Source organism: Nylanderia fulva, unplaced genomic scaffold, assembly GCF_048542155.1.
Source record: "Nylanderia fulva isolate GAGA-0341 unplaced genomic scaffold, ASM4854215v1 Scaffold19, whole genome shotgun sequence".
Classification (NCBI taxonomy): Eukaryota; Metazoa; Arthropoda; class Insecta; order Hymenoptera; family Formicidae; genus Nylanderia; species Nylanderia fulva.
The window spans coordinates 1,213,972-1,240,581 of record NW_028190161.1 but is presented as its reverse complement, the minus strand read 5'-3'; the positions used below and the strand labels follow the sequence as shown (position 1 = coordinate 1,240,581).

Genomic DNA, 26,610 nt, shown 5'->3' with positions numbered 1-26,610 from the left:
TAAACTCTGCAAAAAGGAGTTTTAGAATTAATCAATTTATTTGTCATCTTTTATGATAATTTGAAAATATTATTCTATGCATTTTTTTGTAAATAGTGTTTATTTTTAATAATTCTAAAATATTTATAAGCGTTATAAATATAGAGATTATAATATAGGTGTATAAATTATAATATGTAAAAATTTTCTAAAATCTGAAAATTATATAAAATAGATTTTTGCCAATTATTTTTTAGATTGATTTCTCTTTCAATGTTTTCTCAGATTTTTGTAAATTTTATTTCATAATTTTAGAACTATGCGCAGAAATATTTTTTTTATTCTTCGAGTCATTCGAAGCGTTTGCTTTTAAAAGATAAGTTTTTGATGATCCTCGAGAAATAAAAGACTTTTTATCACTATTTTTAACTTTTTTGGAATTAAGAGATTTATTCTGGGAATTTATGGCAGAATATGGATCCCATAGATCTTCAGAAGATACTAAAGCATTTCGTGTCCAATCTAAGGATTGTTCGAGTTCTGCTCGAGCTTGCATGTATTTTTCAGATAATAATGAGAGTTTATTGTTTCCATCTGGTACAGATTTTTTATCACTTACAAGAGACTCGTTAGATGTTTCACTAAAGGATTCAGATTTTTCCGAAAGCTTCTCGAGAATTTCACCTCGAATCATTTTGTTAAAGTTATTCGTAGTGATGCTGTTTCGAGAAGGTTTTAATTGTTTCAACTTATCCATATTATGAATTTCATTTCTAATTTTTAAAGCATCCTTTTTTGTTGCATCCGATTGTTGTACGCAACTAAAATCATAATCAAATACACTCCGTGGGCTTCGGATGTTCTTTAAGCTCGCTTCGATCAGATCAGCCAGATCGAAATTGCCATCTCCGACTAGAAAAGGTTCTTCTGGCAACGTGATATCAGTGTTAAATATTTCAGACTTAGTCGCGGCTATCTTTTTCTTAGACTTGATCTTCGTCTTTGATCGAGTTTTGTTATGAGAATTCTGCGTTAAATCTGAAGAAGATTTGACATTTTCCACAGTGTTCTTAGGAAATAATGTTTTAGAAGTAGTGGATTTTAATTTATTCTGTTGTATTGATGCGCTCGATTTTGTATTGCTGGTGATATCGATCTTATTAAAATTCTTTTCCAATTTATTCTGTTGTTTGTCAGATATTTTGTCATACTTCAAAACATTTTTAGGTTCTTGTTTTGTTGTTTTCGATGCAATTAGATTTTCCTTCTTAATATTTTTCACATTTACGTCAAATGCAAAACTTGCATTTCCCACATTCCTTTTTTGTGGATTTAATGTCTCGTTCTTTGTATAACTGCGAAATCGAGTATCAGACATCGTTTTAGAAAGTGGGGTTGTTGTGAGATTCGTGCTGGAAGATTCTAAGCGTTTCTTCGTCATGACATTTGTAGTTGAAGTTGTTTTTGAAATAGATTTAGACACATTATTGGCGTTTGTGTGTGTATGAGTAGGTCTCAATGATAATATATTAGTTTTTATATCGTTTGTACATTTAAACGGAATTCCAAGGTTCTGAAAAAATATCATTTAATGTATGTTTTTAATCAAACACAAATTGAATTTTTATTTATCATCATTTCATACCTTTCGATCTTTCATTGACGTCTCCATTTGCCTATCCTTGTACAATTGTTTCCAACTATAAATCCTAGCCTTTTCTCTTTCCTCTATGTTAACGTTGGCTTTTTTGTCTCTCTTGTAGAGTATTTCCCAGATTGAATCGGTATTAAATACCTAAAAAATACAATCTATTAGATAAATGCATATTGCATAAAACCAATATAATAATTAATTATAGTGCACTCATTGCAATTATAATAATGCATGATTCAGTTTTAACGGTACTAAATTTTTATGTTTGTTAAAATGGCAAGAAACTTCTGCTATTAAAAAAAAATAGAATCAGAACTTAAATTAAAAAATATTACTCTTATTTCGTTATTTTTCTTTTACCTCGCAGGCGACGTGCGATAACGATGACAATTTTATAATATCTGTGAATTTTAAATATCTTGAAATTCTTCCAATTAAATTTTTGGGTAAAGTCAAAAGAGTATTTATATTCCCTTCAGCAATATTTTTCACGTATTTTAATAAATGCGTACCTGCAGTGTTAGAAGCGGCAGCTTAGTAAAATCGTCGAAACGAAAAAAATCACTTATTTATACAAGATTACAATTTCATAGTTTTTATAAAAATTGTAAAAATGTTAAAAAAAATTTCGAAAAGTCAGATATATCTCACCAAATGCGTACTGTATTTCGTTCTGTAAGGATTTGTCTTGATCAAATTCGATGAGTTTGGCACGATATACGATCGGTGCTTTGTGAGGTCCGTGAGAGATTCTCCACAGGTATAAAATTACCTAGAAGTTATTATCATGAGAGTCTATAGGTACAGAAAGACAATGCATGGCGTTAATTTCATCAGTACCTCGTCTTGAAGAACTTTTAGACCGTAATAGTCTCTGCTGGGCGGAGGTGCAACTGAATACTTCACCAAGTATTCGATCTTGTTGCTCATGCTCGACGTAGCCACGTTGAAATAGTTTGATCTGAATATCGCGGTTGATTGATTCTTTGACGTTTGACGTAGAACTGACATGCATATCGAATCGAAATATACAAGATGACGCGTCAATTTCTGCATTTAATAAATATATAAAAAATTACTAGAAATTAATCTCATTGAAGAAAATTTTATTTAAATCATCAAAGTTTAAAATTATAATGCATGGAAAATATATAAGAATTTTTTTTATTAATATAAAAAATTTAGAATAATAGATAGATAAGGTAAAAGCACGATAGTCAAGGTGTCTTTCTTTTCGAAAAAACAACTCGGTTAGATTTTTGGCTTCGTATATTTTATTACAATATTTTCCATATGAAGAGATGAAGATAAATATATAGAAATGTCGAAGTAAAAATGGAAAGTCGTGTGGCATTACGTATAATAGTTGTAACGTAGCAATAATAACAATATACAAGATAGGCTATATAGTAATATCACAATGCATGATTCACAATTTCGTAAAAGTCTAGAGAATAGAATACAAATCTAAATATAGAGGATGTGCTTCTCTCGATTGCCGCAGAGACGAACGGAGTGTACATATTACGCGTTATTATATTAATCAATTAAAAAACTCTTTCTATAGTACTTTTTTATACTTTCGTAGGTGTATCTACTCGAGATACACCGATTCGTAACGATTGTCGCCATTATTATCGTGCAAAGAAATTTATATTTGATTATCGTCAACAATGCTTGTTCAATATTAATGGAAGAACTTTTAATCATAGTCTGTGTTTAATATTAAATGTAACTTTTTGAGATTTATATAGTTTAAATATCGTACAATTTCCAAAAGTAGATAGTCACATTTAATGTTAAATCTGTGCTGCACAAATATACATCGAGATCTGTAAAATATTAATTATAAAAATTGATAAAATATCGTTATAGTTAAATTGGTGAATAGTAGAAAGATTTAAGAATATATTGCATTATTTATTGCATATTATTTAAAAAGAATTATAAAATTTTCAATATTTATCTTCTTTTTAAAATTCAAGAGTTAAGTGTTTAGAAAAGATTTAAAAATATTAAACAAATGAAGAGATAATATATAGATTAATGTTTATCTATTTAAAAAGAATACGATAAAGTAGACTATTTGTGAAAAAAAATTAATATTACGTAAATTTGATATAAAATATGTGTGCTCAATAATTTGAAAATATTTTAAAGCATCACAAAACATTCTAAATAAATTACTAATAACATTCTAAAAAATTACCTTGAAATTTATTACGTGTGGAAGAACAAGCAAGTAACTGTCAAAGATCTGAAAGACAATTTGCCTTGAAATATTTTTTCTTCTAATTAGCCTTTAAAAAAATATAAATTATTAATTGCGACAATAGTAATGACAATCGTGCTATACGTGTTTATGTTTCGTACGAAATGATTGCGCGATTGATATGACGTTTCTAGCTCCTCAGGCGATCGCTGTGTCTCGACGGTATACGAAAAGCCGCGTGAAAATAAATTATTATGTGCTAGCATAATGAAAAAATCTTACGAGCGACAGAATAAATCTATACGGTATAAAAAGATTTCGGGATTTTGGGTCCCGCGGAACACGCGAACCATCCGTCGTTGTGTAAAATCTGCACGGCGCGATCGTCGGCGCGACCCGAAAAAAAATTTTCGTGATTCGCGATTCGTGCAATTAACATCAGAGAGCCGAAAAGGATCTCACGCATTTTTCTCGTCTGAGAATATATTTGCGTTTTTCCAAATAAACTTTTTAAACTTTGGATATCATATCCACTCTCTACAATCGCGCTTTCGCGCGTGATTGTACCGGCAGACTCGTGGAACGTTCGCAGAGCGATTGCACCAACGAATGCAACTTTGGCATGTGCATTATATGTCGCGAAAAATCGCTTGACACCTGCGATTATCTGCATATCCTGATATTTTAGAGATATTTTATTTTTTTTTTTTAATAATGCACAAATTATTATAGGTATTTGCATATAGAGTTTCCTTTCTTTTTAATCTGTCACATTAAAAAAACTGAATAAAGTTAAATATTATTCTAATAAAATGAGAAATAATGAATGCTCTCATAATTTTAATTATGAGATAAAGTTACATGCATCAAACATGACAAATTATATTAACATTAGAAAATGGGAAAAGTTTTAATTCCAATTATATAAATAAAGTAAAAATGTACATTTTCTATATGCAAACAATTACTGCCGATAGCATTATTTTCCTTCTAGTGCATTCGCTCATCAACGAATTTTCGTGCACGAGATTTCGATGCATCTACGTGAAATGGAAGTGAGCCTCTTAACGTGTGTATCGAATATTATTAAAACAAAAAATATATATCCATGGAAATTAATTTAACGAGAATTATAGCGCAGTAATATTAACACATGTTATACATTATATATGTACATAATAAATATATAGAATAATATATTCTAATTATATAAAATTAATATTAAATTATATTAAATTAATTTCGATCAAATTATTCTAAACAACACTGATTTTATAATTTAAATTTGGATTAAAACAATTGATTACCATTAGATGATTAATAGTATAAAAATCATTGGATCATTGAATCATGTACATTATATTAAAGCCTTGTAAACTATTATATTAAAATATAATATTCGATTTGTTTTATGTGTTATATTACACACTCAAACGTTATAACATTATTACTTATGCGTTATAACGCATTAAAGTATTTAAAGTGGGATAGCTTACTTCCGATTTTATCACGTATATGCATTCGAATGTGTATACATAATATGTGTATACATAAATATGTGTGTATACATATATATATATGTAAGTATATAATATGTAGTTATATAATATTATCTGGAAGAACAGATTTGCGTTAGCAAGAGGATCGGTACGCCTTACTGAGGAAACGCGACGTCTCGTTCTTACAGATATGTTTCCACCATTGTGACTAAAATTTTTATCAGATTATTATTAAGTAGTTATTTCACATCACAATTAATTCTGGAACGTCAGTAGGATTAAATTATTACGTAAAATAATTTATTGCATAAAAAAATTACCAAAAAATAATATACCGCATAAAAATAAATGTTGTTCATACCCGAGTTAGCGCGTTCCAGATAATAATAATAATAATAATTATTATTATACTTCTACTTAATATTTGTAAGTGAACGTATTTTTTCTTCGTCGTCTCGTCGATAAGGCGTCCTGTAGAAGATTTAACGAGCACAAAGTGCAGTTCAAATTGAAACTTATTTTATATGGAAATATTTGGAGAGTTCTCTATCGATTTTGATAATCTTTAAGCATGTTTAAAAGAGTTTGAAAATAAAGAAATTTATATTTTCTGCGTTTCTCGTAGCTTTAAGAGTTGAAACAATTTCTCTGAAATTATGGCAAATTGATCTGCTCTTGAACGAATATCGTAGAAAGTATAAGATATATTAAATCATGTTTTAAGCAAAAGTGTGAAGAAGTATAAGTATATATTCACTTCCAAACATTTCCTCGTTAAACCTAAGAAGAGAGACAAGGAGCCGCCCGAAACTCCCCGCCAAACGGAATCGAGGGACAGGTGCATTTGCTGATCGATTGACCCAATTTTCTAACAGGGCATTCCAAGTGTTTACGCGTTCTACGGATATTTTGTACGTCGAATGGTATCGAAGGGTCAATCGAAGACTCGCGTCGCGGGGACGACAGCGGATGAGAGATCGATGTAGAAAAGATTTAACCGACTAAATTAATAGTTTAGAGCGTAAATGAGACAGAAATGTCTTCCTGTGACATGGACTTAGAGAACTATCGTGTCTTGCGCAAGAATGCGCAATAAGATCAAAAATATGAGCTTAGTAAATGCAATTTTCAAGATTTGCAGTCTGTGGAAAAGTTGGAGATATCGCATCATCTTAATCAACATTTCTACCGAGTGATATCGAAACTCATTCGACAAATAATTCAAGAATTATTTAATGGAACGTTAGAGAATATTTTTGTCAAATAATTTTTGTTCGGTTAAAAAGATTGCTACTTTTTTTTTTTCTAAAGATTCTTTCGCTACTGGAAGTTTCTTCGCAGAAGGCGAGATACAAGCTTCGCCGTTCTATCTCCAGGCCACAGAATGACATTGGTTGCTTCCAAGGTATCGAGACGCTTCGTTGCTCCGCTCTCTACGATTGCTGAACAACCGATATCGCTGTCTCCGTGATTGTTCTTCCATCCCTACAAATGCTCGACGACGTCGTTGTCTGCTCTGATTGAGCAGCCGCGACAGTTGGTTGCCTCTGCTCCATGTGATCGAGGGTCTTCTCGATGGCTCGCAGCCGCTTTTCCAGACTAGTAGTGCCCAGAATGCCTACTTGCAACTGCGGTCCCAGCGGCAGGATTGCTAGCAACCACCATGTCCACGATGGACCGTCCGGTAGACGCGACCAATCCTCCTCTGTGTCCGGCATGCGCCCGAACACTCGTTGAATCTCGGATTTCTGCGAGGTAGGTACTGTGTCCCACCATCTTCGGCCTTTCGCTCGTACCTATGCGATGATAAGATAATAGTGAGAAATAATAATGATCAGCTGTCTTTTCTTGTCATTGTGACGAAAAAATGTTTCTCTGTACAAATACAAATATTTGTGTGCGTTGAAAGAAATGAAAGAATCTAATTTCTTCACAATAAAAATATAATACAAAATCACCTAATCTGTAAACAATGTTTAAGCTCGTATTTTTATAAACAAACACAATGATAACTTATTAACTATTACCAGGTCATGTGTAACGAGCAAAATAAAAAATTATTATAAATCTTGGAAAAACTTTAATTTAATAAAACCCTTTAGAAACGTTTCGAACTGTAATCAGTCTTCTTCAGTGCGCAATAAACATTATAATAAATAAATAAATATAAATAAAAATTCTAATAAAAAGTCGCAATACAATGTCAAAATAAATTAAATAATTATGTCAAAATTAAAAGGCGAAATACGCTAATAATAAATTTAGGTTATTAAAAATTTAAGATAACAGGATCATTAGTTAAGATTTTAAAATTTTTAAATGAAAAAAATTAATACAAATTCCTGAATTGCTGAATACGGAATTGTGACGTCGGTAAAATAAAAAATTTATTATATTATATACATATTTGAACAGATTCTCTCTTACCTTGTCGTGAAGTTCCAGGAGATTTAATAATTGATCCTGCTGTACGATGGTATCCCTGAGAAATTCCACTTGTGCCGTATCGTAACCATCCTTTTCTCCACCGGAAAGTACTCTAAATCTTCTACCACCGATCGTGCTGAGAATACTGCAGCCGTCTTTGAGCAATACTCGATCTCGAATATCCAGCATAGTACCATATTCCGCGTATCTAAAATAAAGCAATATTATTGTTCCATTATTAATTGTTATTATATAGCCATTTTTGTTATCACACATTATGTAGCAAAATATGCGTAATAAAAAAAAGGGAAATATTTCGAAAATTCTTTCATTGCATATTCAAATAACAAATTTCCTCATTTATAATTATTGTATAATTAATGTAATAAATATTGATTAAAAGAAATGTAAATAAAATAAAAAATTAAAATATTTAGAAATTAAATTGAATTCAAATTTATCGCAAAAGAGAAAAACGACGCACCTTTTCGTGCCCGTTGCGTCCTTATTAAGACACGCGGCGATTCCGAACTGGCGCACTCCGCTCTCAACGCATCTTCTGACCATCAGCCTGTACCTAGGCTCGTAGACGAAGAGAGGACAGGCGACGCAGGGAAAGGCGGTTGTGCAGATGAAGATGGCGATCTGTTCGTTACCCAAAAGACCCAGTCCCTGGACCAGTTCGAGCCGATGATTCACTGCTCTGGAGGTGTATTCCGCGGGCGCCACTGTTTTAAGCGCTTTCTCCACAAAATCCGTTACGGTTTTCTGGCTACTGGCTAGATACTGAAAGCGGAAGAAGATAATTGGTCAATGACCTTGTTTACGAATATCTCGTGTTGATTATATCATTTTCAGAACAAGTGGAACAAATCAATTATTCTTAATTTGCGAGTTTAAGTATCTGATATATGTAAGTTAAAAATATTTAAGATGAGAAGTGGAAATAAAAAACTTAATTACCCTGTATACTATAATTTAGATTTATACTAATTTTATATACGTGTACATTTCAAGATGTCTTTACTTTTGGTTCGAATACATGGGAATTTTTTTTTTGACGTGTTGAAAATTAATAAAACAGTAATGCGGTTTATATAATGTCAGTCGCACCCCCAATTGTAAAGGGAGCGTCGCAGGAAGACTCTTTCTAGACAAGTATAATTTATCGATATTGCGGAGATACAGCACGAGGAAACAAGCAGATCAACAGAACCACAAGATCACCGTTGATCCGCGCATCACGTTGTCCCCATCGTCATTAAATATAATACTCGTACAAGCGATCGGTAAATGACGTTACGAATGCGGAAGCTCACGACAATCGCCTCGGCGACCGCAAACAATAATCATTTTGATCTGCGGCGTCGTCGTTAACCGCTAGAAAGCATTATGTCTCATTTGCGGATAGGTGTTGTTGCAGCATCTCGCGTCGACGTACAATATTTCCCTGCCAAGCTCTTCGGGATCAACGACTCGTGTGACTAACGAGCAAATTTTAAAATATCAGAAAATATTTGAGAGAAAAAAATGTGAAATGTATGGAACTCAATTGTATAAAATTACGATCGTATAATAACAGAGAATTAGTAAGCTAACATTGCACAATAATTTGTAATCAAGGCAATTATTTTGTAATCTTTGACTCCAAATAATCTAAGATTCTAGACAATCTGTGAAAAATATTTGAGAATATATACATTTCTTCTATAAACATTGAATTATGTAATAAGATTCGTACAGGCTTCTCGTTTTATACACGGTTTGTTCATTCCGAAGCTGTCATTTTTCTAGAGATATTTGATATTTTGCGAGAAAGAGAATTTAAAATTTTTTTATATATATCTCTTTATCTCCTCGAAATTTGTACTTTCGCAAGAATATATTTTAGAATCATTATAACAACTGTAGCTCCAATATAAATTATTACGAATAATAATAATTTATTTGAAGCGATAAAATATTAATTAAGATTTATTTTTATAAAAATTATTTCTTACATCGGCCAAAGATGTGACGCATAAAGGACAGGCTGAAGAGTAATCCAGACAACGATCCAGACACATCCAGCAATAAGTGTGGCCACATGGTGTTGTGACAGGTTTCCAAAGCAGGCGGCAACATAAAATACAATCCAATTCTCCGGCGGTGCCGCCTGAAAGAGGCGGCAAAAGGATTTCGGCGGGTCTCGGTTCGAATCCTGCAAATAAAACATCGTTTAGAATATTTTTAGGAATGTAGAAAAAATAAACAAGATGATAGGATACACTTACGTTTCAGTTTTTCTACATCTTGATATACACGGTTCAGACTTGCTTGCAATTTTGTATTGACTTGTGGCGTGATGGATGAACGAAATCTTCTATTTATCGTCTATAAAGAAAAGAAAGAAGAAATAAGACAAAAAAAAAATAATATATAGGTATATCGTTAAACAAAGAATAAAAATCGAATAACGCAGAAAATATAAAATTTGCGTTCTAATATAAATATACTTAGAGCTTTTTCATTATTTATATCAAATTGCGCAAGATTTGACGTAAGTCCTCATGAAGCGAAATTTAGTGGACAAGTAGAATGATATAATTTTCGGGAAACGCACCTGAGTGAATTCCTCCTCGCCGCTGCTATTGTCCTCGCAATCAGATCTGTTCAGGGTAGCACGTTGCCTACGTTTGGGATTCATTAACTGATGACGGTTTCTCGTGCGTGACGCATTCTTCGTAAGATTATATGGCGTGCGTGACGACAGAACATTCTGTCGACGTATTCCAGGCGACAGCGCTCTATGCAGAACCTGTGACATGTTCACAAATTTGATAACATATGTGCGCTAATCAAATCATTCGTAGAATGTGATGAAGTAGATGACAAGCAATGCGGATTATTCATTAAACTCAAAGTAAATTTCACAGCATTGATAATATCATTGAGTCTTTAAAATATAACTAACATCTCTGTGTGTGTTTATTTAATTAATTAATTTAATTTAATTATTTTTCAAAAAGAAAAAAAAGAGAAAGAAAAAAAAAGAAATTGGAAATCTAATGAAATAGATGACAAGTAATGCAGATTATTTGTTCCTCAAAGTAAATTTCAAAGCATCGATAATATCTGTGTGTGTTTATTTAATTAATTAAATTTAATTATTTTCTAGAAAAAAAGGAGAGAAAGAAAATGTAAGAAAAAAGAGTAAAAATCTAACATAAAGAATATAAATGTCAATGATCATTATTTGATTCTCTAATTAAATTATAATATTTTTATTATTTAAGTTTTTATTATTTAATTCTCCTCCTTAGACTTTTAACAGAATGTAAAATAAAATAAATATATATAAATGAATCTGCCGATATTCCAGTAATATTTAGAGATTAAACTGTACATATGTCACAATACATATTAAAATTAGGTTTACGAAATATTATCGCTATTATAAGACAAGATTTCTTTCGACAGAAGATTAACATTGCAAATTAATAGACTATGGTAAACCAGGATTTTGGTTGAAATTTTTGCGATGACATAAATCCATTGTTCCCTCGGTAGCCGCGCATAACTTTCTTGACGTGTCCCATATGCGAAAATTTGCAGATTTTACGATTAATGAGAACTCAGCCGTTAAATCAGCATAATTAACGCATGAAATATCGCGGTTAGGCAATCCGCGAGATGTTTTTGGATGATGAAAGTAAAAGTATGCCTTCCGTAATGTAGATCCGACCGACGGATTCAACGGGAAAGAATGATTCCCCGATCTTATATAAGTGGCAATGCAGCTTGCATCAATGATTCCGCCATCGGGCGTTCGCTTATGTAATCGTCGTACGTTCGAGAAAGAAAAGAAAAGAATTCAATGCGCTCCGTTTTTCGAATCATTTAGCATCAAAATTTGAGGCAATTCGTCGCCGTTAAATTATTTAATGTTCATCGATCGTTACCATATCGCAATCGCATGGTTTGCAGATGTCCACGTAAATTTCGCAATGTTGCGAAATTCAACGTCGAATCAAGTTATTTCAATGTCAAATATCCATCAGAATTTAATATTTCACGCTTATATATAGCTCTAATACTTTTGTAATAAATTTAAGTAACTTAAATTTTCATATCGCAATGTTGTGTTTAATATATTGTTTTTATCTGTTTGCTGTCAGATAAAACATAAATTTAACGCGAATTAAAAAATCTCGTTTCAAATGAAAGAAAACCAGTGAATGGAAGAAACAAAAAAATCCAAACTCGTGTTATGTAAGAAAATTCATGCAGCAAAATTGAAGATGCAGCGGGTCATGCACATCGCAGGACGAGAGAATGACAGATCAATTTCGGAGAAAGGGATTTTTTTCAAGCTTACTAAGATAAATGAGAGAAACGTATGACAGTTAATAAAAAAAAAAAAAATATTCGACGTAGAAGGAGTTTTGCATTATGTATAAGAGGGTGGAAAACGCAGTGGCACGGAGTCGTGCGTCACACAGTAGAAGAGATCGATATATCGACGCCGTGCAGCTACTGCGAAGAACAACAGGAGGAAACGGCGCACTCGCTCCGGCGAGAATAACATCGGAGGTTCGCGTTCGTGTGCGAATGTGGTTATCGTTGCCCCTGGCGTGTGGGTCACTCACCTGACGACTATATCGTACCGAGTCATTAAGCCGGCACGCGGCCGCCAGTCGTGCCGGAAACGCCGCTGCGCGCGTTTCTTTTGTGTCGTTGATGCTCTCCGAGAGGAGCGATCTCAGGCGCATTCCGTCAGTAATCGCGCGATACCGGGAAAATACGGTTTTCTTTCTACCTGCGATCTCTGTGGCCGATTCTCTCATCGTGTTCCCGCACTTCTACGAGTTACAGGAGATACGCGGACTCTCGATAAATTTGTGTGTGAATCAAATTGATCATTTATAATTGCCGGAAGAACTTCAACTATGCGACAGAAAGTTAATTTCAAATCAGAAGTTTTAGAGTATTTTATTCGGAGTATTTTATTTCGGAATAGTAGTTTGTCTAAATTTATTGTCGGACTATGCAATTCGCGTTTTACGAGTTAGTATATTTGATTAATACTTCTGTAATTGTTACACCATTGAATTCGTTAATTTTCATAATGAACGATGAATACCTTGGTCAATTCATGGCGTACAGCTTGAGGATTTTTGTCAATGGCCACGCTAATGCAGAGAGCATAAAGTGCTTCTTCGTGTCTTCCAAGCGCCGACAAAGCGATCCCTCTTCTATAGTGTCCCTAAAAATGTTATAAAGAATATATAATTTTTATCCTATAAATATTAATATAGTAATTATTTTTTGAATAATAATAAAATTATATAATAATAATTGTACACTTTTAATATAAAATCGAAAAAGTAATATTTGTATATATTCTACGTTACAAATTGATGAAATAATAAACAGATGTTGATGTGAAAAATTTTATTTTAATTGAATTATTAAAATTTTTTATTTTAATTAGAAAAATATATTTAGTCAAATTTATAATTTAAAAATCATAAATTGAAATATATGCAATTGGATTTAAAATACACACGAGAAAATTCTTCTGTTATTTGGCACATGCACTGATTATATGTAGGTGTAAGTTCTGTGTTTCCTCACCTTGCCCCAGTCTGGCCGCAATCTAACTGCATGATCAGCGTCCGTGAGAGCGGCTAAAGGCCTATTCAACAGGAGCAAGACGTGAGCTCTGTTGCTACGATGGAGCGGGCTATTTGGTGCTGAAACACAAGAAAATAAAATTTATTACAGATTATTATAGTAAACAAATTTTATATTTCGGAATATTTTAAAATTTATCCCGTAGGATAATCGAAATAATTTTGCTTCATTTTACACTGTAAAACAATATTTAATATATTACATAAAAATATGTAAAATTACATAAATAATAAGTGTAAAATTACACGATATATAAAATAAAAATGTATATACATTTTACACTTATTATTCAAATTTTACATATTTTTTACAGTGTACATTTGTTTTGACAGCTGTGAGTAGCTGTCACATGTCTCTTTGGCAACGAGTATTATACTTCAATGTTATAATTTCGTATATTTTATGCAACAATAAAAACGCAAAGCAGATGCAGTTGTAAATAATTAATGACGTATTTGATAATTGCATTTTGACAATTCTTTCTTGTAAATTTATGAACATTAATAATATGATATACATATACAAAACGCATATAATAATATAACTAATATTATCGATATTTAGATGAATTATATCATTCACAGAAGAATGCATCAATATGCACCATTGACGCATACGTCGATGCATATCTTCCTAAGAATGCGCTAATCGCATATCAATTATGAGCAGTCTGTGGTTCTTTTACGATTAACAGTTTGCTCGTTTAATTCTGCGAAAACTTGTCTCTCACAAAAAAGGCCGTTCATTTATAAACGGCGATGAGGCAGATTTCATGGAAGCGACCACGGACGATGCCATCGACCGATGCAGGCGGCGGCGCATCCTGGCATTGTGAGCAATGTCATTGCCTCCGCAGCTAGAGTCCCTTACTTGGTCGGAGACGAATTTCCGGCTTGCACGCCAATGTCGCGAATACCAAAAGCGACGTTCCATATCGAGGAATTTATTTGATCAAATAAATCTCTACTCTCGTTCAAATAAATTGCAGAAAAAAAAATCCACTTACAAGTCGAAAAATAGCTGTCTGCTTTTTAGATGTCAACATTTTTCATTATTATTAATATGATTAAAAAAATCTAAATTTTAGAATTCTCTTTCCATATATATTTATCTATAACTTTTTAGATAATACAAAGACTATTAAAAGAGAATGCTGGAAAGAATTTGTATTATACAATTTTTTGCGGAACGTTTGCTAAGAAGATTCCGTACAGAACTAGACTATATGAGAGAAGATGGCCCAGAAATATCTAACTAATATTTCCTTTTTCCGCACAATATTTTTTTTAAATAACCGTCTTAAAATATGTAAATATGCTGTGGACAAAAAACTGATAATTCGCATATTTTATTGAGTTTCAGTTCAATGAGTGCTAATCCTGAGAATAATTACTGTTTAATCTGTGCGACAACGATTAGCATAATTGTCTTAATGCATTTATACGTCTCTGGAATAAATAAAAAGCCGGAAACGTATAATCATTAAACATCTATTAACAGTATATTAGTCACATTCTTTCTCGTGGTTCTACAATATTGCAAGAAATCTCGAAGCTGATATACTAGATATATATCGAGGACAATTCCTATAAGGTGACTTATGTAACCTGTTTCTAAAGATTATGACGATTCGCTTTAATTTAGAAATGCGACGTGGAAAAACCTACTTACTACGCAGACGTTATTCGCAAAAGCCGCTTATTTGTCAAAGAATCTAAAATCGAAGAATCTTAAGAATCCCGTGAAATTACTGTTAGAATGTATGCGTAGTTTACTTAATTTCATTGTTAGCATGTATACATTCGCTACTTTAGTTTAATTGTTAAATTATCATTTGTCATTTTCATGTGTAATGTGTACGATTAAATTATCACATACTATTTTCATATTTAATGCGAGTTTTAGCTTTAGAAAAAAGATAAGTTACTTCAGAATATCCTTTTCCAGTTAAATCAATTTCAATTTTAATACCAAATTTACTTAATAATCTTTATTTCACAATCCATAATTAGCAGAATTAATTTCACGGTCTTACTTATATAATTAAAGAATAAATGCTAGACTCGAGATTTATACAAAAGTACTTCAGCTTGAACCTCTGGCACGATTATTATTTTTATCATAATACATACAATTCATAGATTATTCATCGAGAAATTAAATCCGATCATAAACGATTACGTAAACGCGATTAAGTGCGTGCTAAGAAACGCAATTTTCCACGTGGATTGCCAGGTTGTAAGAAATACGTACAACGGGATATCGATGAACAAGTTCATTCATTAGCACGATCATTCTTCCGAGTATGCCGTAAAAAATCTTACTCTTCCTGTCTGTTTAATCAAATGCCAAGGTCTGCCTCGGATGATCGATCGCTTGCTTACCGCGTGTGTCCGTTAAAGCCTGCTTCCTAAAGAGCTTCCTTTTAGAGATAACTAAATCTAAATCAATTTTAATTCTGTTCAATTGTGTGACAAGTGCTTATTAATTAAATTGAGTTGTTTCTTTCAAAGGTATAATCAGAAAAAAACTTTTATATTCTTCGAAAAAAGAATAGAAGATAAAGAGTGTTATAAACTTGTCATATTTAAAGTATATTCGACGACAAAATCTCTTGTAATTTTTATTGAGATCTTTAAATCTTCAAGATTAAAGGATTTAAAAAATAGTAATTGCTTTTTAATTTCTTGCACCGAGATTAAGAAGTTTAGATATACAATATAAAGGTGCACTTTAATATCAATTTTATTGAATACAATTTTTGTTTACCAAAAGATTAACAATTTAAATGTTCTATGAATAGAATTCTGTTATAGAGTTCTTATAGAGTGCGAATGCGGTCGATATAACACAAAGTTAAAGCAAACCGGTTTCTAGTTTATAAATGTGTTGAATAAATTTGATTCGCATTTGAAATTTTCTTGTTATATTATTTCTCGAAAAAATTTTATCTAAAAAATATTATATCTTCCCATATTGCATCTTATGTATAAAAATATGAATCACGTTAGTAAATTAATCAGCGTTGGCAGTAATGATTACATAATTGTCTTTATCTTAAGAGTACAGTAATTCCTTATTTATCAGATAAAGTAGTAGTCTCTCTATACATCTCTTCAATCGCAATAATTCGTGAGACTTTTTTTACACAAGGAAATGTTATTCTTAAAAAAATTTTTTTCTAGAAAAATAGTTAAATTATTTTTTCATTTAAAAATTTATATTATATAATTTCTATAAAAAGGCGCAAATCAATCTCTGTTTTTAGAATTGCTTTCCAAAATTAAACACAATTTCATCGTATTAACGAGATCCCTGAATCGCACGAAAATACATTAATGCACATCGAGAGATTCGATGCCGCAAGTGCAACCAGGCGCGACAGACTGCTGCTGACCTTCGTTGGAAAGAAGATGAGCGGTATGAAAGCAAAGAAAAAGAGAGGAATAAGGAGGGACTGCCTGTGCCGAGTTCGAGAACCGAGTTAACGGAGCGTCGTAAAGCGGTATATTCTTGTAAGCGTTCACGTGAGAATCGGAGCAAGAACTGTTGCTGTGCACATGTTGCCGAGCTTGTGCATTCTCGGCATTCTCGACATGAAAAGATTCAAAATATACGAGTGTTCGGTTTTCACCGCGTAGATTATAAATGACGTGAGAAATCTTTATTTATCACCTTTCACAATAATATACGAAATCAAATAAAATTTGACGAAAAATCTGAGATGCAAGATAAGTTTTTGCCAAGATACATCAATCATTTTTAATTATTAATAAAAGTATTATTAAAAAAAAATTAATCTGTGAGCCAATCTCGCTCTCCGGTGGTTCGGCAGGCGTTTAATTTACGGGTGTGGAAATGTTGCGACGGTCTTCCTGAGTTGCATGCGGCGAGCGATGCAACTGCATCCGGCCGGCCGCCGGCCAACCGCGAAGGGAAAGGCGGGAAGAAGGGAAAGAATACATCATAAGCGGCTGCAATGCACAGAGAGCCGCGCCGAGCCGCGCCGGTGCAGCTGCAACGGTCGACGTATCGTCGTTGCAACGAAGTAGACGTCACCCATGCTGGCGCGGCACAAACAGTCGCGCGTTACGTAAAGGTCGGTCACCCGACGAGTACTACTACTGCACTGCCGCCACCGCGGTTGTTGCTGGTATATCGTGTCGCTGATGCTACTTGCCGTGCGCAATTATCGTAGGTCTTATGGGAACGGGTTGTCCCGATTTAGCAAGCTGCTTGGAATAACTATGGGTAGTAACGAAATTTCAACGTCACTTTTTGTTTAGAAAAATGAAGGAGAGATTCCTCGATTCGGGGGAAATTATAAAATCACATCTTATAGCTGATCACGAGATTTTGTTGCTTTGTATTGATATCAATTTTATTTCTAAAACAGAGAATTTTATTCCCTTAATTTCATATAAGAACACATATTAGAAAATATCTCTTCAATAACTGTATATAATAATAGGATCTTATGAATGTATGAATTATATAGAAGTAACAATAAAGATTCTATGTAAAAACATATTTTTATCTATTAAAATTATACTATTTATGAGTATTATAAAATGCAAAATTATATAAATAATGTATACTTTATATAAATGAGAAATTGATCAAAAAAATAGATACGAAAACATTTTCTGCTGTCAAAATAAGGATTTATGTAAAAGAATTTTTGAAGAATGGAATTATTCAACCTATTTATATAAAATACCGTAACGCGGTATTTATATAAAATACCGTAAAGCTGCCTGGAATAACTATGGTTAGTAACGAAATTTCAACGTCACTTTTTGTTTAGAAAAATGAAGGAGAGATTCCTCGATTCGGGGGAAATTATAAAATCACATCTTATAGCTGATCACGAGATTTTGTTGCTTTGTATTGATATCAATTTTATTTCTAAAACAGAGAATTTTATCCCCTCAACTTTATATAAGAACACATATTAGAAAAAATCTCTTCTATAACTGAATATAATAATAGGATCTTATAAATTATATAGAAGTAACAATAAAGATTCTATGTAAAAACATATTTTTATCTATTAAAATTATACTATTTATGAGTATTATAAAATGCAAAATTATATAAATAATGTATACTTTATATAAATGAGAAATTGATCAAAAAGATAGATTCGAAAACATTTTCTGCTGTCAAAATAAGGATTTATGTAAAAGAATTTTTGAAGAATGGAATTATTCGATCTATTTATATAAAATACCGTAACGCGGTATTTATATAAAATACCGTAAAGCTGCCTGGAATAACTATGGTTAGTAACGAAATTTCAACGTCACTTTTTGTTTAGAAAAATGAAGGAGAGATTCCTCGATTCGGAGAAAATTATAAAATCACATCTTATAGCTGATCACGAGATTTTGTTGCTCTATATTGATATCAATTTTATTTCTAAAACACAGAATTTTATCCCCTCAACTTCATATAAGAACACATATTAGAAAATATCTCTTCTATAACTGAATATATGTAATAATAGGATCTTATAAATTATATAGAAGTAACAATAAAGATTCTATGTAAAAACATATTTTTATCTATTAAAATTATACTATTTATGAGTATTATAAAATGCAAAATTATAAATAATGTATACTTTATATAAATGAGAAATTGATCAAAAAGATAGATTCGAAAACATTCTCTGCTGTCAAAATAAGGATTTATGTAAAAGAATTTTTGAAGAATAAAATTATTCGACCTATTTATATAAAATACCGTAACGCGTGCTCAATCTTGAAATATATTTCCTATGTAGGTGTACGTGTGAGAGCTGTCAGATTAACCGCGAACGTAGATATATGCTATTTGAGTCATTCAGCAGACACTAATGATAATCCGTCAACCAGCGAGGTGTACAATGTATCACTGCTGTGTGACATCTCGTTGCTTATCTGTGTGCTGCGAGAAGCATAGAGATTCTCTCTTACGTATATTTCGTCTTTCTATTCTGGCAACGATCAATATTGCTCCACACGACGGAGCGAACGTACGCCGTAACTTCTCCTCGTGTCATCTGCCAAATTACTTGCAGATATTTCTCTTGGACGCGTATTCTTGCATCATTCGCATTAATCGAGCGTTCGACCTTATCAGTAAATCACTAATTTTCACGCGACAAAAGACAATTTAATTTTCTTGTAATAATATTTTGTATTATAATCTTTCGCAAATAATTCTTCTTGACCATTTTTTTCTTTTTGCACAATATGATGTCAGTATTATAATATTGCAGTATATGAATTGAGTAAACATTAATATATGAATATCGTATTCAAATAATATGTTAATATCGTATTTAAATAATATGTTAATTTTCTATTATTCATTTTTTTTTAAACAAATTTATTATTTCACTTTTTGACGAAGGTTTTAACTCTCTACATTCGATTAATTATTTTATACAACTCACAATAAAAAGTTACATATTGCCTTATTTTTATTTGTCGAAGATATAAAAGATTTTTTGTTAATAATTTCATCAGCGCGATTGTAAGACAATATTACGAGAACTACATTTGAATTTATACAATTGTGCATTAAGAAATATTAAAATTTCTTAACAGAATTAGAGTCAACAATATTATAATTTTATTAATCTAATTTACGTCTCATTTCAGAAGCAAGATGTTTCGTATAAATTAAGATAAATTATAATTTTAAATGATTGTGCAGAAATATTCAATTGCGTGAAAATACTCAAACATTTAATTCAATGAGCAGTTCCAGTTGAATTAGATCGTAAGTTTAGTTAGTTACGTAAGAACAAAATAATTTCTGGCGGATAGTTTGCCAAGTGACAGTTTGATATATAGCGTATTCGATAAAAATCTGTCAGAATTTTGGAAACAAATTATTCGAATGACTATGAGTAAGCAAGCTACTAAGTTATATAATTTCTTGCACATTAGTATTAATGTCAGATATTTAAAAATGTCATATAATAGATTTTACTGTAATGCTTTATTGTTGCTTTGAAAGAAGGATTTTATCAGACTTGTGGATTTTCAGTAGAAAATGTCAAATCTCTATAGAATTCATTTAGGTTCCTAAAATCAATTATCAACAAATTTAATTTACATCTGCAATAAATAGGAACATCTTATAGGACAATAAGAATATAAAAGCACAAAAATATTCAATAAGATAACATTATACACGATATATCCTTTATTTTGTCTTCGGTATATCTTTATCTTTCTTTATCAAAAGTTTTCTTATCAATTGATATAAATTCTTTCTCATCTGAGAAACATGAAGTCTTGCGATTCGATATATTCCTTTCAAAACATTCTGTATAGATTTACAATACACATATGATAGTCGGACGACTAAAGGAATTCTAAGTAAAAAATCAAATATATGTAGGAAATTTACGATTATACTATGATCGTGCAATTCCTTAAACGAGAGCACGGAAATCATTGTTTATCGCCTAACACATCTCGTTGAGTTGAGCTCATTGTAAACGGTAATATTATGTAACGACGGTTACATACTATATCTATAATAGACGTCGGCGACGTATATATAATGACCGATACCTAAACACGTAGGCTCATTCTCATTGAACGCCTACTGTTTCCTCAATAAATTCGATATCCATTTTCTTTGCAAGCGATGATTGGAGTATGCATCATCAATGAGTTGCTTTATTAAACTCTCTTATTATGTATTAAATTGACTAGAAATAAAGCACTGACGTATACTACAAAATATACATTTACAATTATATAGTTGCGATTTCTGAAAAATTAGTCACATCGTTCTAAAAAAATTAAGTTCACGTAATATAAGTATCTATTTAATATTTTAATTTTTTAACAATATATGTATATTTTATAATTGGCATGCGCCTGTTTTGCATAGTATGTCTCGTATATTAATTAGAATATATCTTGATTTTTTACAAAATTTTAAAATTTCCTTATTTATTTGATTGTATTTTTTTCGTCATTCGTATTATATAATACACTTTATTATAATACGCGTTATCTAGAATTTTCTGCATTTATTCTCAATAATTTATTTACATAGTTACCACTTATTCAATACGTTAATTATAGTATTATCTTGTATTTCCTTTATTCGACAGTTCCTTGTATGTAAAAGATATTTATTGTTCTTTTCACAATTATTTATTCTTTCCATTTAAGTTTGAAAAAAATGTATTTTCTTGCTTTTTTTAGTAGCTTCTCTCTTCTTATTAATCATACATTTATTTCTTCTTCTTTTTCAACAAAATTAAAATTTTTCAAAATTTATCGTTGAGTCGCATATATGCACATACATATACATCTTAAGTGTTCCACTTTTGTATCGTGCGAGAATTTCTGTTCCACTTTTGCTACGAGCAATTACTATCGGGAATTATCTCTGTGGAAAGTGTTTCGACTTTCTCTCGACTGCAGAAAGCGCCTCTCGTTCTTCGACATGCGATAGTAATGGTAACCTTCATCCGCGGCTTCGCGCATAGTCAAGGTGCTATTTCATGGTCAAGTATCACAGCCAGTGATACTTCCGCCGTGATACTCTCGATTGAGTTTCCTGTCTCCGACCTACTCTCTCTTTTTCTGTCTCTTTTTCAATATTTTTAATATGTCTTTTAATTGCTTCTATTTCATTCTATTTTAAAGAACAGTTAATTCGATACAAAAAGTATCCTTAAAAATATATTTAATTATTATGTTGCATGACTAAGAGCAGGAGATTCGAAAACACTTTGATTTCTTTGTCGATTTATAATTTAACATTCTGCAAGAAGTGTATACAATTTTTAACTTACATAAATAATGCAGCCGGTGCATTGCGTATGCATAGATTACATTCCGATGTAATCGGCTTTTAACATTAGAGAACACTCGTTATCATTTGATAATTGTGATGTTATGTAACAAAGTTATAGAATGCTTAAGCGTTATCAATAATATTTCGAGGAAATGCAATGCTATGCATACAAAATAATAAATATATTACTATAATGATAAAATCAAAATAAGATGTAGAACATTCAGCGTAATATTTACGATATGTTTAAAATCTAAGTCGGATTTATTCTTCTCCATATCACGTATTCATAGAATTTACTAAAGTTAAAAATAATGCAATTTCATTATTGCTATTATGTGTTAGCGAAATAATGCGTTATATAGGTATATTTAAAACTTCTTTTAGAAATTTTTTCACTTTATAGAGTAAATATATTGTTTTAAGTAATATAATATTAGTAATAAGGCATAATTTGTTTTAATAATAGGTATTTGTTAATAGTTCCAAAAAGTAATAGTAATAATCACATCTGTCATCACCTATAAGCCATTATATTCGAACAGTGCATAGTTAACGAACAGTGCATAGTTTCCTAAATTACACTCTCATTTAAACTTTTCTCCCCATGATATAAAATTTCGCATAACTTTATAATACCTAATTATTTTATACCACCTTCAATTACCGACTTTTAAGTAATCTTAATTATAATCGCTCCTAATTTTCGACGCGTATCCAGAAAATCGTTCCACATACATAGTTCGCGGTCGACGTCCAAAATCGACCGATCAATTTTGTCGGGGTAGACAGAAGCCGGAGCGCTGCCTACGATTATATGCGTAGCGTTAGTCCTTACATAACGCTTTTTATTATGTAATTGACAGAAACGCCGACCCTGCGCGCACGCACGCGCATGCCGTACCGGCGAAAGTCTCGTAACTGAAAAAAAGCCTCCGAAATAAGAAAATTTTTGGTGAATTTAAGCAATCATATATAAAATCGCGGTCAATTAATCGAGAGATTTCTTAATGTAAAAAAAAAAAAAATTAATAATTTCTTTCAATTATTTGTGCTTTAATAATCTAGGAAAATTTTATATCTTACAAATATTTCTGTGAAAATACTAATTGTAAGTGTTATCTATTATTTACAATTTGTTTTTCTGATTAATCTATTCTTTTACATGAAAATGTAATCATATATTTTTTTATTGATTGTAATATTGTTAATCTTTGAACAGTTAAATTCTAAATTCAATTTAAGTATAGCTGAAAATATGTAGAAATAAAAGCTTGCTTTTTTTTCTTTTTATCGCGAATTTATAATATAAATATATAGCACATCAATTGTGAATAATTAGAACTGTTTTTCTGTGACGCAAGTAATTAGCATTTGTCTGACGTAATACTTTACGTTTTCTCAATTTAGTGACATAATACTCGTATATATTATATAATAGTATTACATGTATTATATAATCTATATGTGTATTTTTTATATTAAGAAACCTATAATTCATTTTTTCCTATTTTCTGTTTATATGAAAATAAGTTGGATCTTGATAAAAAAACTTCGTACAGATTATCGTTAATCGTTTTTGATAAAGTATATTCATACATTTTTATATTTTCGTTATATAAAATTTCTTTTCATTAGACCTTGCCTTTAAAATTACGAGCATAAGAACATCATATAGATGTACGATACTTATATAAATTACATCTTATGTGTTACGTAATATAATAGATAAGTTCGTTGCTAAATCGACAAATCCACGAGACTATCTTCATTCCATCAAACTGCTTTAGTTGTTTTAGGGTATTTGCCTAAATTTGCCTGGCTACGTGAGAGCTCGAAGAACAAATTTCATACCTCTCCATGCGATGCGCTCCTCGTTAAATAATGTAATGATAGCCTAGACGACTACAGCCGGGGCTTCGCGCGCGGTGTCAACGTAACCATTTATATAAATCTATCGTTACGCAATCGGTCGGTCGATCTCCACGAGCAGATAGATTCGGTCGAGCCGTGTCATTATGACGAGGACCGATCGCGATATAGATGTTAATAGTATTTTCATATTATCGAAATATCGCATATACACAAATAATGAGAAATGTATTTCGTCTTCGATATATTCAGATATTTTAATTGTGAAAATATTATTTTTCATTATTTTCTGCTAATATAATGACATCGATTAACTATTTTTTTTAAGCTATTTATTTTAGCTATTATTAGCATTTCTCTATAACAGCGGCTCTTTTATGTTCTACTTTCGCGTCCCGGCAGATGATAAGATATAATCGTATAAAATTTCATTTTTAACTCGAATGCAATATTTATTATAGCTTCCAATATTTTAAAATTTTTCTTAAATATTAATTTTCTGCAACTGAGATTTTTTTCAATAAAGAGATAATTAGAAGAATAAGGATAAAGATATTAAAAGATATAAAAAAGTAGGTACTAATAAGTCAATTTTTTTAACATTATATATAGCATAGTTATTTTAGAGAGCTCATGATGCAATATTGTAGCATTTCTTAGTAGCAACTCTAGATCTTTTTATAAACATGATTATTTATATACATTCTGAGTCCAACACCGTAGAAAATGAGACAGTTGAGAACGAGTGGGTGGCACATTATGTTCATCGGTATTGTGTAGTCATGTACGACTACATGTGTTACAGCAGATTGACTTTATCGTACATGTAGGATTGTCGCCTCGCAATATATGTCGTTTTCACGACACGATATACTTTGTTTTGTATTAAATGAATATTTTATTGCACACGTGCGAGAAATGCATTAAATATTCGACCTATATACATAATTATATACACTTGGGATTATTGTCACTTTTTTTATTTTTTAGTCAATTTAAAATTGAATTGAAAGAAGTGTTGAAAACATTAATAACATCAGAGGAAAAGCAATTAAAAATTAAATTATAATTTAATTAATTTTAAACCAATATAATCAATTAAATATTAGTAAAAAAAGAAGGCTTGAAATATTGATATAATAATTGAGCTTTAATATAATTCTGCTTAAATAGGCTTATAAGATCTTTTCGACTCGATGCTTTAATAAAAAAATATTTTACATAACAGAAATTGCGGCAATAATAGATTTCAATATTTAAAAAATACCTTCTTGTATTTTTTAATATCTAAATTTTCTAAAAAATATGTGTACTTTCTTTTTTACATTTAACCAACATTTATATGGAATACTTAATCAATGATCTTGTGCTTTTATTTCTGATGTAACATTTTAATGATCGTTGTCTTACTTAATTAATTTATTATTAATTTTAACGATAGCACATATTAAAAAAATATTAGATTACAAAATATTTTTCAATTATTATTTTTCTTTTATACAGTTATGCCCGTTTCATACCACATTAATATAGTTATAATAAATGAATTAATTCTTATAATCCAGTTGATATACATAAATCTCAATTGTTAAAAACAGATCAAAAAATGCATATGGATCAATTTAATTATAAATATGTACAAGTAAAGAACTTTTCACATTCTCTTGTCATATATACATATGTATAAAAATTAAAATACTTAATCTCGAAATAACTTTTAACGCTATGGCTGGTTTTGCTGCGATCGAAATATATTACGCAATCATTAACAGCGAAGAACGAGAAAACGTCTACGAGCCACTTTTCTCCTTTTCCCGAACGGGAAGGAGGAAACAACAGTGTATCCGCCACGAGACACGTCAGAAAGCATGTCCCGCCGAAAATAAATCGGAGTCCTTTCGACGGCGCGGAATCGACCCGACGCGATGTATCGCAATGCCGGCGTATGGCAGCTCGCCAGGAGAGCGCAAAGTTTACATAACAGAGGAGTTTGACAGTACGCCGGGCACGTGACCGCGGGGCCTCCCTATCTTATCACGGCAAACATGCGCCTGCCCGACCGGCCGGCGTGTTGCACGTCACATTGCTCTTATTATTTTCTTTTACGTAACCGGCGGTCCCGCTTATCGACCGGCTATCCCAGACACTCTGGGCGTTTCCTGCCAACTTGGTCCGCGGTTTCCGCCGGCGATACTCGTCGAGCTTCTGGCGTTTTGCAGTAGACAAGATAAGATAATTACCAAAATCACATAGAGGATCCTCTTTGGGATTTATCTCTTTTTTTTCCCGCGCCTTTTTAAAATTGCTTAAACAATGCAGCACTTGTGTATGCATTTGCTGCAGCCTTAACGGAGACGTCTGACAGTTCGTAGGTTAACGGAACCACGTGTGCAGAGGTTTCTCTCTGGATCTGAATATCCGTGTATTTTTTTGTCAAGTTTATTCAATATATGTTTCATAGATATGTGCGTTTG

At 31.5% G+C, this 26,610-nt stretch overlaps 2 protein-coding genes across 2 annotated transcripts in view; both read right to left on the bottom strand.

Annotated features, from left to right (window-relative positions):
* Positions 1–195: 195 nt before the first annotated feature.
* On the bottom strand, positions 196–2,596 carry LOC114936100 (uncharacterized). The gene is made up of 5 exons (XM_029309125.2): positions 2,474–2,596; positions 2,285–2,405; positions 1,994–2,145; positions 1,625–1,774; positions 196–1,552 (listed from the first exon to the last, which is right to left on the bottom strand). The coding sequence occupies exons 1-5, from the start codon at positions 2,561–2,563 to the stop codon at positions 278–280; spliced, it is 1,788 nt and encodes a 595-aa protein (XP_029164958.1). The 5' UTR covers positions 2,564–2,596; the 3' UTR covers positions 196–277.
* Positions 2,597–2,884: 288 nt separating this feature from the next.
* Positions 2,885–26,610, bottom strand: part of LOC114936108 (LON peptidase N-terminal domain and RING finger protein 3) — a 45,400-nt gene continuing 21,674 nt past the window's right edge. Inside the window, exons 2-9 of the mRNA XM_029309131.2 lie at positions 13,388–13,506; positions 12,894–13,016; positions 10,374–10,568; positions 10,045–10,144; positions 9,772–9,971; positions 8,256–8,557; positions 7,772–7,979; positions 2,885–7,140 (exon numbers count right to left, since the gene is read on the bottom strand). Coding sequence (XP_029164964.1) covers positions 6,778–7,140; positions 7,772–7,979; positions 8,256–8,557; positions 9,772–9,971; positions 10,045–10,144; positions 10,374–10,568; positions 12,894–13,016; positions 13,388–13,506 — 1,610 coding nt within the window. The 3' untranslated portion in view covers positions 2,885–6,777. The remainder of the gene's footprint in view (positions 7,141–7,771; positions 7,980–8,255; positions 8,558–9,771; positions 9,972–10,044; positions 10,145–10,373; positions 10,569–12,893; positions 13,017–13,387; positions 13,507–26,610) is intronic.

Excerpts from the sequence above, each read along its gene's own strand:
- LOC114936100 (XM_029309125.2), bottom strand. The coding sequence starts at position 2,563 with ATGAGCAACAAGATCGAATACTTGGTGAAGTATTCAGTTGCACCTCCG. Across the intron at positions 2,406-2,473 it reads TAAAAGTTCTTCAAGACGAG|GTAATTTTATACCTGTGGAG; the intron begins GTACTGATGAAA and ends AATAACTTCTAG. Across the intron at positions 1,775-1,993 it reads TATCGCACGTCGCCTGCGAG|GTATTTAATACCGATTCAAT; the intron begins GTAAAAGAAAAA and ends TGTATTTTTTAG.